A 19,217-nucleotide genomic window follows, 5' to 3' on the forward strand; every position below is an offset into this window, starting at 1 on the left:
ATTGTGCTCAGGTGTTCTCCACTTCCTTTGAGGACAGAACAAAAGGCAGTGAATGTGAACCGCAGCAAAAGGAAAGCAGTGGATGAGAGGCAGAGCCACAGGGTGCAGCCGGTGAACGCTGCAACAGGACGGATATTCGGATATTCGGCTTCCCGGTTGTCTTCCTCGCATTCTCTGGTTATTGTCACCGTTTCCTGTGTTTGGGATTTGACATCTCAAGGCCCGAGTGGATGCACCTCCAGAGATCCTGTCCAGCTCAGCGATCTTGCAGTCTGTTATGTCAGAGACACGAGAGCAGCCTGTTTAGGGCAAGCTGCCTGCATTTTCAGTGCTTCTAAGCTCTGTCTTATTGAAATAAATTTTTAAAACTTCAACTAGCAATTAAGGAATAAATGCCAAAGACGTAATTAGTAAGCTTCTATCATTTTCTAGAGGCAAAACCTGTGAGCACCTCTCCTCTCTATTCGTTAAGGTTCATTAATCCTTTGATCTGTTTCTCCTGAATTATTAGCTGCTTCCATTTCCTTGTGACCTACTCTCATCCTTTTAAGACTGAGTCTTTGATCTGATCAAATTGATTGGGAGAAAGGAGAGAATGTTTTTCAAGAAGTTATACAAGAAATGTATTGGTCAGTTGCTATCAAAATATGTAGCAAATTCCTTGAGATCTTAAATAACTGAAAGTTCTTATAAAATCCTGGCAAGTTCAGTTTTGAGGACTTTAGTACAATAATGTGTTCAGACATATACTGCTTAACTGTGTGTCAGGCACTATTCTAAGTGTTTTACACATAGTAACTTATTTAATCCTCACAACCACTCTGTGAAGTGGGGGCTATTTATGAGGAAACTGAGGCAGAGAGAGTTTAAATGCCTGCTCTAAGTCAGACAGGTGGAGGTGAAAGGTCCATCGAAACCTGGGAAGGCTGCTTACAGAGTACATCTCATAACCCCCTACACTCTGTTGGCTCTCCAAAGAGAGATAAAGGTAGGAAGGAGCTCAGACTTTAAGGGAAATGAAAATCCTTTATGTTGCCCAACTGTCTCTAGAACTGATAGTAACATGGACCAAGGTCTGGACAGCTGCAAGGGTCAAGGAGAACCAGCAAGTGGTGGAGCCCCTGCCTCCCTCTCCAGTGTCACTCCTAAAATCAGAACCCGTTTGCTTTCTGGCCTCTGGGTGAACTGGGTTAATGAAAACTAGCAGGAGATAGGAATTGGTGGAAGTTCTTTGTCACGATGAAGGGCATCAAAACACCTGTGCAGCCTGGGATGGCTGAGTGATGACTGCAGCTGAGACAGTATGATCCAGATCATCATGACTTGGAGACTGGAGAACAGAAGGGTGAGTCCCACTGTTCACTGCCAGTAGGCTACTGACAGGAACTACACAGTGCCTTCCAGGTCACACCTGCACTTGTCATCCAGGCGGTGATACCTGTTTGTGTTTTCATGTCCTGTCCTCGTCTGGGAGTCTGTTGTTGTAGGGATGACTTATCCATCCTTGTAAGCATACAAATGTTTGCCTATGCTAAGCGGTCCTCAGAGTACCTGTCAAAACCTCTAACTTGATTTATTTCTTTTATTTTACCTACCTTGTATCTGAAAGGTTTATTTAATTCAGAGGTCACTAAACGCTAAGAATTCTTCCCAGGGTCACTCATAATTAAGGATGCAGACTTTGTAGATATATGTCTCTTCAGTACTTCATTTATAAAAACAAATGCAAGTCAAGCAAAGGTAAAAAAAATTACCCATGATTAGACAGGCATTCATATGTTAGGTTAATTTCTCACCCTTCCTCATTCTCGCTTTCACCACTCAGGAAAAAACTAACAAAGGAATCTATAATAAAAATGGAAAATATATCACAAAACTGGGGAAAGGAAAGGTGGGAATCATCCAGACTTCGTCATAGTTTATATTCTATTAATGAATGAGTGGTAGACACAAGGACTTAACCATGAGGGTTTTTTATACCAAGACTTGAAACAGATTTGTACACAGGCTGCTGTTTCGTTTTCAGTGCCACAAGCCTGACCTCTAGTGGTCATCCAGAAACAAAACCCAGAATCCAAAACCTATCATTTTACTGGTTACTCCATCAAACTCCCTTATAAAAGATTGAACTTTTAAAGAGTTTACTTACAATATGAGAAGCAGAATAAAGTAAAATACCTTTTGGCTAACATGGTACCATATTCTTGCCATAGGACCTATATTTAAGTGCAGCCAGTATTTCTTTATATTTGCATGGTAATTCTGTTACTTTCTTCTTTCTGTGGAGGAATACATTACTTTACAGATCATGGAAGTAAGAAATTTATCAAAGAGAAGACAAAGGGATTCTGTTCTGCTTACCTGATAACACTCCACACCAGCCCTGAGTGGCTTTGAAACAATGATTTTGGAATGAGACATACTGATATGGATGGTGTAGACTTCTGATAAGATGCATGGACACAGCATTGCTTCTGTGGTATTTGTGCCAAGAACACATCATCTAAATTTAATCATAAGGAAACATCAGGCAAATCAAATTGAGGGGCATTCTATAAAATAACTGCCTAGTACTCTTTTCAAAAGTATCAAGTTCATGAAACACAAAGATTGAAAACTGTCCCAGATGAAAGAAGGCCAAGCAGACATGACAACTAAATTCAATGTATGACCCAGGATTGGGTTCTGGGCCAGAAAAGGGACATGAGTGGGATATCTGACAAAATTTAAATACTACTTTCTTGGTTTGGATTGTTACTCTGTGGTTATGTAAGACATTAACGTTCGATGAAGCCAGGTGAAGGATATGCAGAAACTCTTGATTGTATTTTTGGCAATTTTTACCTAAATCTGAAATCATTTCAAAATGAAAGGCTTTCAAAAATTACAAGCAGCCATGTATTTTGTTCACAGTTTCCTAAGTCATGAATTTGGGAAGGATTCAGCTGTGTGGTTCATCTCTGATTCATGTGGCTTCAGCCAGGGCGCCTGGGGCTGGAGGGGTCCCTTTCAGGATGACTTTACACTCACAGGTCTTGCATCTGGGTGGACCCTTGGCCTCTCTTATGGACAGCATTTCATCCTGCAGGCCTGTAGCCTTTGTTTGACTTCTTAGAGCATGGGAGTCTAACTGTAATACACTTCTTACATGGTGACTGGCTTGGAAGAGTGAGTGCTCCAAGAGCTGGGGCGTGGAAGTTGTCAGTTGCGATGGCCTGAGCCCAGAGCATTGGCAGAGCTTCACTTTCACCACATTCTATTGGTCAGAGAGGTAGCATACAATGCCCAGATTCCAGAAAAGGGGACAGAGACCCCACCCCTCAATGGGACAAGTGTCAAAGAATTGTGACCTTCTTTATTTCATCACAGATATCTAACCAATGCTGAATTTGCAGTAGAGATGGAATTAGATGGGAAAAGCATGGGTTTCTTTTTTTTTGTCTGACAGAAGTAAGTTCTAATCCTGGCTTTACCGTTTATTAAGTCTGATGACTCTGAGCCTTTGTTTCTTTATCCCTAAAGTGGTAGCAGTGACACATATGCTATAAGGTTGTTGAGAGAATTAAGTGAAAAAAATATATAAAATACAAGATCTAGTTGGCAATAAATATGTGAACCTAATAATAATTGCTAGCATTTATCAAATACTTAGTACGTGCTCAGTACATTAATATGCTTTTTATATGCGGTCTCGTTTAGTCATTCCCTTTCCTGGAGTGGAATGTCTCGTGTTGGCTGGGTCAGAAAGGGCAGCGCACATCTCCTCTGGCTTTAGCCGTGTTTGTCTGTGTGTATGCTCCGATTACCTTGGCCACTTCTGCTTTGATAATTTCTCCGGGCCTTGTTGTTAGGACTTCCGTCTTCATATACTGCTGCTTTCTCTTTTTTGATCCCTGAGGACCCAGGTGCTGAGGCACACTTGGCACTTTTGACACCACCTTTTCAGCATTTGTTCTCGGTGCTGTCAGTGTTGGCTTTGACAGCTTCGCACGCAATCTGTCAGCTCCCTGAGCCCACGATTGCTTGCTCATCAGAGCCCCAGTGTACACTGTCTGTTTCAGTGTGTGCTGTGCGCTCAGCCTTCCTTTGTGCAGGATTGTGGGTGCTCAGTTGTTGGCCTCCCAGGTACACGGTGATCTGCACTTTAGAGCAATTATTTCATTTGGGGCAATTACTCGTAGGTGTTCTTTAAGTGAACATTTTTCCAGGCTGTGACTGAATTTTGAGAGCAGCTTCCCAATCTGATCTCAATCTGTTGTCACTGGAGAAAGGTAGGGACCCTTTCCACCACAAGCTGGGTTATTGCCTCACATCCTTTAAGTGGCCAGCTACTTTTGTGATTTTTTTTTTTTATATGGAGACAAATAATAAAATTTGGCTTTGGTAGAAGTCACCTATTTGTTGCCTTTCCACTCTTTGATCTCAAAATTTACTTGCCTGGAAATGGAAGGAATCACTTTAATCCTTTAGGAATTATAGGACACATTAAATAATACCCCACTAAGGGATTTATTCATTCATTCACTTATCCGTGAGCCATCTTCTCTAACTTAGTGGTTAAGAGTATGACAGTAGAGTTGCACTGCTTAGGTTAAAATCTACTTACTAGCTGTGTGACCTTGAGAAACTGACTTTGACTTCTCTAAGTCTTAACTCCCTGTGTGTAAAATGGAATTTAGGGTTGTCATGGGATTAAATTAAGGACATGTTTTCAATATAATTAATTCAGATCTTGGCACATAATATTCAGTGGATGCTGGTTATTTATTTTCTTGCTCTTGGAGGTAGACCTTGTACTATAAACAACAAATAACCATAACAACATGCTTACTTGTTGTTTTTGCCTTAACAGCTCTCCAAATCTTTTACCCTTTGAGTCTTATTAGGAAGCTTTATTTCCCTCTCAGTAGCAAACAGATTGATGCAGGTTACATATTCCTGAAAAGGGGAGGCATATGGAAAATGTATAACATCTTTTTCTTTTAAAAATATATTTCAAAAAATAAATGTCATCTCAATTAGGCAGACGTTGAATCATGTAGGAGTAGGTGGACAATAAAGTGACAATGGGGGATTTAGATTCAGTTCCTGGTGTTGGAGGAGTGAACAATGGTTCACTTAGTTCACTTGATTGTTGGGTGGGGTGCTGGGACCACAGCTTGCACTGACATCATCATCATAAACCTAGCCGATTTGTAGCTTTTAAACTGTCCAAATGCTGGCCCATGGACGGTTTCTGCAATTTAATGATACCTCTAATTATATTCCTAAGTGTGAATGTCTTATTTTTTAAAATATGTTTTTATTGATTTCATAGAGAGGACGAGAGGGAAAGAGAGGGAGAAACATTAATGATGAGAGAGAATCATTGATTGGCTGCCTCCTGCACGCCCCCTACTGGGGATCGAGCCCACAATCCACTTGTGCGCCCTAACCAGGCATGGAACCGTGACCATCTGGTTCATGAGTTGATGCTCAACCATTGGGCCACACTGGCCGGGTGAATGTCTTATTTAAAAGAGAAAGTAGATATTTAAAAATATCCTACTGAGGTTGCCTTTGTTACCCTCCTCTTAAAAAATCAGGATTCATTTTGTAGTGAAGTGAAGATCTTGGTAGATTAGCAAGTTTTTCCTGTTTTTCAATAACTCAGAGGTCTGGAAGAATCTTTGCATAGTCTGGCCACACTGTTCTACTTTAGTTTAAGGCTGTGAAGTCCTTACTTTTTTTTTTTTTTTATGGATAATGTCTAGAGCTTCATGCAAGCAGATGCAGTAATACCTGACTATTCTGACCTTGTTTAAAGAGTTTACATTGATATATTATTTTCTGGTAACTGCAAGTTATTTCTTTAGCTTTCCAAACTTTAAAAAAATTATCTACTTTTAATTTAAAACACATACTGTGTTCTCTTCCTACGCACAGTATTTTGAACATAATGTAAACATTAATTAGTGCTGCTGGATTATCATGATGAACTGATGTTAGCTATTGAAGGGCTATGGGCTCCACTAAGTAGGCCAAGGTCGCTATAAATTTTATAGTTTTTAAAAAGTATATCTTCTATTTCTATAGGTTCTAATATTTTAATTCTGACAACTGTCCTTACAGGCTTCTGTCCTAATCCCATCTAGCACACACTTTGGTTTTAGTTTGCTACTTCTGATATCTATAAACTATAAAATCATATAATCAAACTAATTGGAATACATTTTTCTCTTGGTGTTAGTGACAGCTATTTTAGCTCTTTAGAGATCTTTAATTTTTTTCTTAATTTCTAAGTTCTTGTTTGTGTTTTTCAGAGCTTCGTTGTCTAGTACTTTCACTTTGAGGTAATTGAAGGAAAGGTGATTCTGTAATTGGGTTAGCTGGGTCCCTCAGGAAAGAAACAAATACCAGAAAGTTTGGGATAGCTAGTATAGTTCAGTCATTCAGTTATCAAGTAAGCACTTGCTGTGTGTGCTCCACCAGCCCTGTGTGGTGAAAATACTGTTACTAGATGTTAGAGGCTTATGGGGTGATCCTAGCCTGCTGCTGAACATATCTATACCCTTAGGCTAGTCAAGTTCATATTGTGAAAAATATGAATTCTACTACATGTTGTTATGAGAATCAGTGAGATTTCACTATTCCTGTGAATGCAAAGGGGGGTGTTGAGAATGCAATGGGAGGGAGGTTGAGAATATGGAAGAGTTGGTTTAACGTGGAGTAGCATTTCCAAAGAGTACACTGAAGGGATCAGGAAGGAGAGGAAGACGGGAGAAAGCTTGAGAGAAAGGACCAGAGCATCAGGAGGGTGGAGCACCGGAGACAAGACAAGCTTACATTTTGAGCAGTGACTAGGAAAACAAGAACAGAGCCAGGTGGATTTGGTCCTGAGGGCAGGTGATAAGCACGCAGGTTGTGAGGATGCACCGCTGCCCAGCAGTTGTGATATGGGGTGGAGGAGTGTGGGGCAAAGCAGGCCTTTCTTCTCTTGGTCTGCAAGTTTTGGCCTCAGTGGGCAGCAGTTGGTGGGTGAGGGTGCAACTTTAGGAAAGCAGAATCTGCTTAATCGTAACCCAAGTTTTTGATCTCCAGTAGTATTCTTTCCTTTTCCTAATTGGTAAATAGTGATCAAAACCAGTCTAAGGTCATTGCTTGGGTAGTGATGAACTATGTCAATCTGTTTTTGTCTCCTGGCCTGATTATACTTACTTCCTACTGCTTTTGGTTTCTTAAAGAATTAATTGAGTAAACCCCAAACCTCCAACCAAATATTTTGTGTTTATCATTTTTCCCTTCCATCATGACATCATATTTTGAGGGCTGAGTGTGAAAGATTTCATTAGCAAATTATAATAGCAAGGCATTCTAAGTACCTAGTCTAATCCTCACTTCTGATTTTGTAGACAGGAAAAGGATGGTTTATTAGAAGTTATTTGCATAATACACCTGATACAGCTCCATGTCCTAAAGGCAGACAGGTTACATTTGTGACCAAGATGAAAGGGCACGTCAAATAGACCCTGGGCTATGGGAGATGTCAACTCAGTCACCTCCTACTTGAACGATCTTTCTTCTGATGTATGATGACTTGCATGGCGAGGAAACAGCATATTCTGTGGCAACCTTATTTCTGATTCTGTCATCTTGAGCATTTCAGATTTCCTCTCTCTTGAATTTAACATCTCAACATCTTTTCAGAATGAATTGTGAACTCAGAGTTACCAGTTCAGCTCTGGTATGGCTTCTTAAGAAGCTATTTAATTTGTTTATTCCTAAAGAAATACCTTTCGGGTTTTGAGGAGGAAAAGAAAGAAAAAAGAAAAGCAAGTCTAGCAGATAGGCCCTAATTACCATGTCTAGTTATACAAAGACTACTCGAAACCAAGAACTAAACAACAAAACAGTAAGAACAGTAATGTAAATACAGTGATGCTTACAACTGCCCACATGCAGTCTTTCCCAGTTACCAGCAACACTATTTGTTGTCTTTTGTTCTGTTTTGTCTGCCACTGATAGTTTGACCACATCACCCAGATGTACAGACCAGGAATTTCAGTGAATAATTTTAGACTCTGACTTTCACAAGCCTTAGGCCATACACATAATCCAGAAATAGATGGAAAGAAAATGATTTATTGTAAAAACAATAATATTATGTGAACATTAAGTAGCACCTAAAATTTGCACTAAGCTTCTCAGAGAAAGAAAATACCTTTTAAAAAAATCTCATGATTTGTTTAATTATTATTGTATATGAAAATAATGTGGGGAAGTCTTGGGAAAATACTTAATAAAATTGTGGTAGATGTGGCAATGTTGATTTTGACTCTCTTTTTTTTTAAATTTCAGGGGTTGAACATAATCTTTCATGTAGCCTTGGCTCTTCTAAAGGTAAGTCAGTTTTTATTTTTAACTTACCAAACTCGCACCTCTCTGCCCTTGGAACTGGGCATAATTTAATTTATAGCCTCTGACTCATTCTAGCTTCTTAAACATACAAGAGATTTCTTGGAGGAACTCTGATCCTCTCCCCTCCTCCCATCCTCTTTCGTTGTTTGTCTTCCTTATAATCTATTTAATCTTGCTATCATAGCACTCATTCCAACAACTTAAAAAAAGATTTTTATTCATACGCGCTAGATGATATAAAAGAAAAAGTTAAAACCTGTTTCTGTCAAAATGATGCCAGATTTTTTCTTAAAATACTTTTTACCATAATAACATCCCTGGAGGTACCTAAACATATCATTGAATTATTAGAAAGCTTCTGTAATATACTGACTAGAAAAGAAACTGCTACATTTCAATTTGCAGTTCTTTCTCTGATAGCTAGAAATTTATAAGACACTTTAGAATTCAGTTATAATTGCCTTGTTGGATTTTATATCAACATATCAATGCAGCTTTAGCAGTGTGGTAACAGCAAGACATTTGCTGCAGAGTTGGTGAAAATAACCCAGTTGGGTGTTGTCCTTCAGTCATATGTGACATTCTGTTATTGAAGGCGATGATTGCTTTGTTTATTAAAAGATGCAGATTCACCTTTTCCCCAATAAAGCTTGGTGGTTAAAATTGCAGCCACTGCACTAAGGTTTGGTTCTAATTTCAGCTCCAGGAACCTTGAACAAATTAAGTGCTCAGACCCTGAGTTTTGAGATAATAATAGAAACTAATTTATGGGATTATGGTAAGAATTAAATAAGATGATGCATGAAAGTTTCTAACATAGTGCCTAGAAAATTGTATTGCCTAGTAAATGTTAATTGTCATTATTGAATGTACCATAATTAACCAATTTCATATTTAATTTTTATGGGCATTTAAGGTGTTTCCTGATTTTTCCATTTAAACAAACTGCATGCTTATTTATCTAATAATATCTTTTGGATAAATTTCTAGGAATGTAATTGCTGGGTCAAATTGTAATCACATTTTAATTATTGATGCATTTTGCAAAATTGCTTTCTACTAGCAACATGAGAGCTCATTTTCCCCAAAGTCTTGAAAGAATAGAATTTTTAAATATGTACTTTTATGGACACTAAAAGCAAGTTGTAAAACAAAACAGCTTAAAAAGTAATTATGATAATAATTTGTTTCATTGTAAACAAACAAAACTCTTTAGATGGTTTAAAAGAGTTCAATATTATGTTCTTTTATTTGAGAACATCTAGTTTTATTAGGGAAGACAGTTGACCTGGCTAAATTTTTGATGAATGAGCCTCAGCTTAAAGGGGCTTTGTATATTATATGAAAATTCTAAAGTGTATCTTTGATATTTTTGGCTTTTCAACCCTCTCCATTGTGGTGTTTTTCCTTATCATTCTCTTGCAGCTTTTTTAAAAAAATATATCTTTATTGATTTCAGAGAGAGGAAAGGAGAGGGGGAGAGAGAGAGAGAAAGATCAATGATGAGAGAGTCATTGATCAAGCCCGCAACCGGGCATGTGCCCTGACCCGGAATCGAACCCTGATGGCCTGGATCCTAGGTCTATGCTCAACTGCTGAGCCATGCCCAGCCGGGCTGTCTTGCAGCTTTTATCTTCCTCTGTCCTTCTTTCCATTTACCATTCTCACTCCTTTTTCTCCCTAGTCATGAACTGGAGTTCCACAGAGCTCCAGCCTCGAGGAGCTCACTCGACGCATCTCCCCTGCTGACCTTGTTCATTCCCCCAGTTTTATCTATAGATGTTCACTCTTATCTTCATATGTAGCCTAGACTCAAATATTTGGCAATGGACTTAACATGTCTACTTGGATATTTCAGAGGCACTTCAAATCCAAAAGTCAAAACCGAACGCATGTGCCCTCCCGGACCTGTCCCTCCCCTCCTCCGTAACCTTGCCCTCAGTAAAGGCACTCACTGCCCAGCAGCGCAGAGTAGAAACCTGGAAGCTACCCTTACCTCTCCTCTTTTCTTAGTCTCTGACATCTAAGTGGATTCTCTTCTTGAGAACTTACAGAATCTTCTCACTTGGGTAACTTAGGCTCTGAACTCTCTGACCTGGACTTTCAGTAACAAATATTGAACACCTACCAAATGGTAGGCACTTTTCTAGGCATGAGAGATAAAGTATTGGTAAGGACAGACCCCCACATTCCTGGAACTTGTGTTCTGATGAAAGATAGTAATTGAACAAATGTAATGACTTTAGCATTATGTTTGTTTAGGTTTTCAAGGAGGGTAATGTTGGTGCAGGGGGGAAGAGTCCCCTTCTTTGGATTAGCTTGTCAATAAAAGTGCTCTAAGGGGTGATATTTGAGCTGAAAACTGAATGAAAAGAAGTAGCCAGCTCTGCCAGAATCTGGAGAATGAGCCTTCCCTGCAGAAGAAACAAGTGTAAAGGCCTTAAGGAGGGTTTTCTATGCTTAAAAAGGACGACGAAGGCCTGTGTCTGAGCACGATGGGGAAGGGAAGTTGGTGGCTTGGCTTCGGGCGTTAACAGAGGAGCTAAGAGAAGGGGGTGGCTGTTCCTTCTCCATCTACTCATGACCATTGTCCAGTCCAAGATTAAAAACAAGTTTCGTTTTTACTATTCAACAAATATTCACTGAACACCTATTTGGAGACAGACACTATTCTGTGTGCTTGACTAGATGAGCTAAAGTAACAAAAGTACTTATCTCCATGAAGCCTAGCAGTAGACGGTTAATAACCAAGAAACATACAGGTATGTAAACAGTGCATATGAAGCAGTAGTGCGGTGGTAAAAAGGGAAAGTACAGCAGGCTAAAGGGTGCTGTGGTCGGTTTTGCCCTGTTAAATAGGGAGTCAGGTCCCGCCAAGCAGGCGGGGCTTGGACAGACTCGAGGCGGTGAGGGCGTGAGCAATGAAGGTGTGCACGGGAGCTTTCCAAGTAGGTGGGAAGCCCTGCAGAGGCTTTGTGCTGGGAGTGCCGCTGGGGCAAGGAGTGAGAGAAGGGCCATAGCAGGTGGGTCAGAGAAGTAACTGACCCCTTGCTTAAATCCTTCAGTGGCCTCCCACTGCCCTCGGGACACACTTCACAATGTCAAAGGAAGCCCACAAGGTTTACATGGTCTGGCCAAGCTTTTCCCTCTCCTCATCTCCCCATTTCCTCCCTCTCACTGCACTCTCTCAATCAAGTCATAATAATCTACCATCTCTGAAACCTGAGGGCAGGAATCTCTCCCAAACCAACAGGATAAATAGGCAATGGAAACAAGGAGGGTTCTGATTTCTCTGCATCCTTGCTAATACTTGCTATAACCTTTTAGATGATAGCCGCTCTAGTGGGCCTCAAGCAGAATCTCATTGTGGTTTGATTTGCATTTCCCTCATGGCTAATGATGGTGAGCATCTTTTCATGTGCTATTAGCCATTTTTATGTCCTTTTTTGAGAAATGGCTATTCAGATCTTTTGCCCAGTTTTTATGGGTTATCTGGGGTTTTTATTGAATTGTAAGGGTTCTTTATATAGACTTCTGGATTTGCTGTGAGTTTTGCACATTCCGTTAGTTTTCTACCTTCCATGAAGGAATGCCTGTTGTCCTCTTGGTGGCAGCAAAACACTACTCCTTTGGAAACAGAAGCTACTAGTCCAGCACTTCCAGGTCGCTCACACTGGTATTCCTTTCTACTGGTTTCCCATTCCAACATCATTTAACGTTTAGCTTGTTTTTAACTTTTCTCTAGTGTATCTTCAGTTTGATGATGGGTTTAGTTTTAGGATACTATCTAAATAGTATCCTATCTAAATGCTAAAACAACAAACACAAATGTGGACTTCTAACTAGTGCAAGATACTCAAAGAATTTTAAAGTTTTAAAGTTCCAGAAACAATGCATTCTATGGATTAAGGATCAGCATCAGAAAAAGAAGCATATCATCATAGTACCGTGCATGTATTATGGAACGCCTTGTATTTGTTGAAGGGATTTCTCATTATTTATTTCTCATGAGACAATAGAAAATGCCAGAGAGAGAATAGTTGACTAGACATGCCATGTTCCAAGTTGTCAGTAATTAATCTGAACGTAATGTTCGCTCAGCTCTATGAGATCACTTGCCAGAGATGAAAACAATGAAATCCATTGTCCTTGTCCCATTTTTGTGAGAAAGCGAAGTAGCACAGACTCATTCAAGTATTTCTTCTCTTTTTTTCTTAAAAATCCCTCTCCATCTTTGCTCTCCTCTGCTCTGCTCCTGTCTTTAATGAAGGTATGTTCTGCTTTCATTCCAAGGCTAATTTCTCACCTTTGTCCTTGATTACAACGTTCCTGCCTCCCTTTGGTGAAGCCTGTGATGGGTGCTTAGTTCATGTACCCAGCAGACATTCAGTGAGCACCTGCCACTGACAGGCCCGGGCCAGGTGTGGGAGCATGCAGACTTGTGTCACAGCAGGCTCAGAATGGGGCCTGTCTTACTCTAGAACCCATGTCCTTAACCATTAAATTAGGGGTGTGTGTGTGTGTGTGTGTGTGTGTGTGTGTGTGAAACCTTACAGTCACCCTGTGAAGAAGAGATGAGTATTCCCGCTTGAAACTCAATTCCAGTAGCTCTCACTCAAAATCCCATGCTTTTTCAGACAGTATATAGCAGGAGACCCTTCAATTGTAGTCAGATCAGCATCCATTTCACAAATCCATGTTGACATCATACTATGAATGAAAAGGAAGTTTTTTATCCAAGTTTTTGGAAAACTGTGTAGAGGAGGAAAACGTTTTCTTTAACCCTCTTAGGATTCCTGGCTAGATCTAAAATTAAAGTGACAAAGACAGATTAAGCAGGCGAAAAGCATACAAATTTATTTAATATATTTTACGTGACACTGGAGCCTTCAAAAGGAAATGAAGACCTGAAGAACTGATTAAACTTGAGTGTTTTGATGTTAGGTTTGATGAAAAGTGGACAGTCGTGCAGAAATGTGATAGGACCAAGGGGATGTGAGCTAAATGTAATAAAGCGGGGAAAGCTTTGCAAGGCCTGTTGTTGGAATCCTTCCCAACATCCCCGTCTTGGAGATGTTTCCTTCAGGTGCAGGGGGGGCGCCTCTCACAAGAGGGTCTTATGACCTGCTTCAGGGGAGAAGCGCAGGGCAGAGGCAGAGAAACCTTCCTGCTTCTATCGTTTTCTCCCTCAGCTTAAAATATTCAATATGCCCAGGTGCCATATTTTGGGGTAGTGTGTTCTGAACCCCGTCAACCACACATTTAAAGATAGTCGTCCCGATTTTAAAACATTACTAGCTGAATAAGACAGAAGCAGAGCCAGAGCAACTAGGAGCCACTGTTATGTGAAAAATAATTGAATTTAGGCTAATGACAACAAGTTCACCATCAAGAATGATCATGAAATTTAAATATCCTCTGCTCTTGTCTGGTTAGAAAAATATTTGATTCTTGAGTTCTGCTATCCATCTCTTCTTTCACAGCCTTTAAGATGTATGAAGTCATCCCTGAATCCTGTTTAAAGCCCTATTCAAACTTTATTTCACTCTGGCCAATCACTGTGTGTGAGCTGAGCATAGGGCGATGTTATCAGGAGACTTTTGACAGAAGATGTCACTGCCCAATAAGTTTTTATGACCCTTTTTATCTGCAAGAGTTGCCAATATTGCTTTTCAGCATGAAATAGACTAATTCTGTTCATTAAAGTGCTGACAGGGTTAGTGACTCACTGTGGAATCTATTGATATTATCACAATAGTATAACCAGTCAGAAGAAATTCAACCGAAGCATATAAAATTTTATTTGATACTTGTTTTATGCAGGTAGAGAAAAGGTTGAAATATGCTCCTTTTTCTGGAAGTACAATAACCCCAAACCTTATAGTCTTGCTCTTTTTTTTCTCCTTTGTTTCTTTCCCTTGACTAAGGAGATTTGGTTTGGGCAAAGTCAAATGAATTTAGAACAAAATCTTTTATTTGTAACATATATAGCCTTGATTAATTAGGGTATAGGCTAAGCTGCTATTTAAAAAGAGAAACATCTCATGAAAGAGAAACCATAAAAAATAAAGTGGTTTAAGTAAGATAGTTTATTTCTCTCACACATACCAGTCCACAAAGAGGAAGGCTGGCCCCAAAAGGCAGGCAGCTCAACTCCATGAGATCACTCAGGGACTTCGGTTCCATATGTGTTTTTGCTTCACCATCTCCTAGGATATTATCCTCATGTACATGGTTAAAACTAGATTAGTGCCACATCTAAGTTCTAATTCAGAGGAAGAGGGAAATTTTAAGCAAAAGTGGAAGGCAAGCAATTTCCTCTTAAACAAACAGTGAGGAAGTTGAATACATTACTTTTGCTCACATTCCATTGTGAAAAATGTCCATGACCACACTTACCTGTAAGAGAGCTAGGAAATACAGTGCCCTGTTAAAGTCATTATGTCTGTGAAAGAAGGGGGCGATTTTTTCAGAGAACAACTGGCAGTCATCATAGTTTGCCCTCTCCCCATTCGTATCTGTGATCACCTTTATTCCCGCACATTAGCCCTTCCTCCTTCCCAAGGGAGACATTCAAAGGCTTCAGTTACTTCATGTGCTCGAAGTCAAGGGCCTCTGGATGATGATGCACAGTCCTGTGTCTCGGGTCTGGGACCGTTCCTCAACAATCCAGTGGCAAGGTATCTGCTCATCTCACATCCGTTGATCTGTTGTACAGAAGTGGTAGGGAAATGTATAAATGGAATAACAGCTCTCATTTGGAAAAGGGAGGAATGGGAGACACCACTGTCAGCGGCCCATGGGAGTTCACGAGAGTCCTGCTCTAGCAGTAGAGGCGGCTTTTTGGTTAGTGCATCTGGCTGCCCCTTGGTTCTAAGCTTTAGAAGCTACACTGTTACCCATTGTCCTTCATAGTAACATCTAAAGTTAGTGCTAGAGCATACACCCTCCTTGGAAGCTGTATGATTTTCAAAGCTGCAGCCTGAGAGTTGTTTTAGTGATCAAACAAATATCAGTTCTTTTTTAGGCAAGCCTTTTGATTTTGGGGGGCAATTAATTCCCTCCGTATTTTTGTAGGCTTTTGGTTTTTTGCTTGCAGTTAGTTCATTATGAGTAAACAGATCCAAAGATTTCTTCTAAATGTAGCTCTTAAGTCTTCTTGTTCTATTTGTCTGTTTTCAGTGGCCCATTCTTTTCAACCCCCATTTTAATGGTGGTTACTCTGAGGCCAACCACAGCTTGGGTGGGAAGGTGACACTCTTAGTTTGATCTTTGCCTTTGGCTAACTCTATTTTGGCTGAGATGTCTTAGAGATACTTGTGAAAAAATCTATAAGCTATATATCCTTCTGTTTGGGAGATAAGGTAGATTTTTCAACCCTGAGGCCTCAAATCACTGTTCTTGCTCAGTTTAGGTTATAGACCATTTTCTTTAGAACAACAGGGATCACAGTCACATACAGGGTCTACTTTTGAAGTTACCACAGGCAGGAGTTTTACCAATATTATGACATGGCATAAAAGGGATCACCAGTTTTCCAGCCTGCAGTATTTGTTTTCTTGCTTTGTTTTTTACTCAACCACAAAGCCAAGAAACTTATTTTAAGTTTTAATTTTGGCAGCACCTCATTTCTGGGTACCAATTTCTGTATTAGAGAATAGGCTAAACTGTCACATCAACCTGAAATACAGTGGCTTAAATAAGAAAGAAGGTGTATGTTTTTTTTCTTTTTTATGTGACAGACTATAGAGATAGGCCTGTATTTCAGGCCTATGTGCAATTCAGTTCCATGAGATGTTTTAGGGACCCAAGTTTCTTTCGCCCAATTGTTCTACAGCAGGGTTTTCCTAACTCAGTACTATTGACACTTTGGGCCAGCTAAATCTTTGTTGTAGGTGGCTGTCCTGTGTGGTATAGGGTGTTTAGCTGTATTCCTGACTTCTGCCTGCTAGCTGCCAGTAACACTTCACTAGTTGAGACAAACAAAAGTGTCTCCAGACATTATTATATGTGCCCTGGTGGGCAAAATCACCCGTGGATGTGAAAAATTGCTTATAATGTCATAGAATCATCTTCAGCTATGTGGTCAAAGCAAATTTTAATCCATAGCGAAGAGAAAAAACCAACTGGTCAAAATAGGCCAGATGTCATAATTAGCAATGCCATTAATATAGTAATTACAACTTTATTCCAACAACTGAACAAAGTGTCAGCTAATCTGTGTCTTAAGGCAGAGAAGCTGCTGAGAAGAACAGCATAAGATTGAATTTAAGAACAGAAGTTTTCACGGCTTACCTCCCACTTAGTCATACCTCTCCAGTTCAGCTGGTCCGGGGAAAAGGGCATTCTGCTGATGCGGGACTGTTCTGTTCTTTCATAGTCCCGTGCTCCTCCGGTCCCTTACTTCGGTGCCCATCTCTGGTGGGTTCCTCTTCCTCCTCAGCTTTTAGCAATAGATAAGTCGTTGGGCCTTCTGCATTTTTGCGTTGCAAAAATTCACTTTCCAAAGGAGAAAATTCCTAAGTTTTGTCCTAGCTTAAGTTCCAATTTTGTATCTTTGGCCACCCTATAGAAACTCTTCAGCGGCCTTTGATATTTCTTTTTTATTATCATCATTCGTGTGTGGATAAGGCATCTTACGTACAGCGCACCTTCCGGGGGCGCCATTTACAAAGACTGATCTGCACACCTATACATCATGTTCTTGATTAGTACACTTTATTCATCTTTTCATTCTCCCGTAAGAAGTCTTCGAGTTAGACTCTAGCACTGTATCCTGAAAGCGTCTTTATGTCACAGGTCCCATTTTTCTCTTTACACAGAGCCTTCCTATGCTCTGGCTTAAATTCTACCTCCCTTCAAGGATGGTTCCTGACTCCTCCTGAAATGAGTGCCTCCTGCAATTACAGAGTGTATTATTGACTTTGATGCTAACATGCTATACTGTCTTTTTATTTTACTAAAATGTTTCATATGTGTATGTCCTGCATTCTTCAATCAGACTGTTTATTTCTTAAAAACAGTCTGAAGCTTACTTTGTATGCTCCAGAGTGGCAAGTGCACTTTGGCCTGTTGAGTAGGCATCCCCAGCTCCCGGACTGATGCACAGAGCAGCGGAGGACCAAAGGATTGGCCCCATCCTTTCCTAGTTGTATTTAAATAGATTGCATCTCATCTAAAGCAGTATTTAAGGTAGTTTTGATTTTTCCCCTAAAGATCTCTGCTTTGTTTTCAAGTTTTGTATTAGGGAAAAAGAAATCACTTTTGATTAATATGTATTAATTGCTCATCTAGTAAATGCAGATCTTTTCACGTAGATTATGTATGCAGAAACCCCTTTCATTTGAATATAAAAGTGCCATGTTTCCCAAATTTAGATATTTTAAATTTAAATTATCATGCCCTGGTAAAAATTTCCCTCAGTTAAAATTATCAGTGTTAAATACAGCCTCAGACACTGTTTCATTTCTATTTTTCTTGTATTTATTAGAAATTAACTGACTTCTAAAGATTGAAAATTGAGTTCAGGTACCTTAGTCTCGTCCTGAAAACCCCCACCCCCTCTTTGCATGGATGGTTCTAACCTCACATATCTGTACAACAGCTAAATTGGAAGTGGCCTAAGATTGGCCACACACCACATGAAATTGCCTTTCAGCCTTTCTAAATCTACACATTTTTCAAGTCCAACTTTAAAATCTGTCAAAAATCTGCATATAACTTTTGAGTCCCCCAAAACTTCATTACTAATAGCTTATTGTTGACTGGAAGTCTTACTGATAACATAAACAGTAAATTAACACATATTTTTTATGTTATATGTATTATATACAATATTCTTACAGTGCAGTAAGCTAGAGAAAATATTATTAAGAAAGTCATAAGGAAGAGAAAATACGTTTACAATATTAATTGAAAAAAATCCACAAGTAAGTGGACCTGTGTAGTTCAAACCCATGATGTGCAAGAGTCAACTGTGTATGGAAATGTAAGAGAAATGGAAATTGGAACTTAGTTCTTTGATTAATTTGTTTATCTAGCCTGGCTACTTCCATTTCAAACATCTTACCCACTTACTTGTAGTTTTTACCTTCTCTAAATGTAATAGCTTGTAGGGAAGACGGACAGAGTGTCTTCCACTTACCACAGTGATTTCCGTGTCATTTTCTTGAGTTTGACTTTAATCCTGTTAGAGTAAATTCTGAGTGTCTGCCCTCTTGGGTAAATAAACTTGTCAATCAGATGTTTTCTTAAAGGTGTATTTTATGTTACTATTAGTTCAGGTGTATGTTGGCATTGTTTAGAAATCTTGGAGAACTTTCATGATTTGATTTTGCAATACTTACACATTACTTCTTCTGTTAACACTTATACTTTGTTTCCATGGAAAATATTGTTTATTTAACACTCCCCTCCCCAGTATATTTTACACATTAAAATCTAAACTAAAACAATAACTTCTGGACTTCTGTTTGTGTCCATCCTGCAAAGTCCGTGGGTCAGTCCAATGATCTGCCACCAGAGAACTAGCCTATCTAATGGCGAGAGCCTGCGTACTCCCCAAGTCAGATGCACTTGTTTCCGAAGCAGCTACCAGCAGATGGTGAGGACAGTGCTAAATAACATTGAGTTTCCTTTATTTTCTCATGGCTTTGACACTGCTTTATTATGTGTCAGTATTTTCCCTCTCCTTTTTTAGAAATCCATAAATGCTGTAGTTGCTTTCATTTTGATTTTTACTAATTTAGATGGTACATAAAAGAGAAACACACTTACCATCCCCTAGTTTAATGCATGCCTTTTTAAGAATTAAGCCTATA

The 19,217-nt window shown here is 39.5% G+C and overlaps 1 protein-coding gene across 1 annotated transcript in view; it reads left to right on the top strand.

Annotated features, from left to right (window-relative positions):
- Positions 1 to 19,217, top strand: part of RABGAP1L (RAB GTPase activating protein 1 like) — a 368,977-nt gene that overhangs the window by 246,437 nt on the left and 103,323 nt on the right. Inside the window, exon 19 of the mRNA XM_087827782.1 lies at positions 8,338 to 8,379. Coding sequence (XP_087683908.1) covers positions 8,338 to 8,379 — 42 coding nt within the window. The remainder of the gene's footprint in view (positions 1 to 8,337; positions 8,380 to 19,217) is intronic.

This window comes from Miniopterus natalensis, chromosome 19, assembly GCF_054644295.1.
Source record: "Miniopterus natalensis isolate mMinNat1 chromosome 19, mMinNat1.hap1, whole genome shotgun sequence".
Lineage (NCBI taxonomy): Eukaryota > Metazoa > Chordata > Mammalia > Chiroptera > Miniopteridae > Miniopterus > Miniopterus natalensis.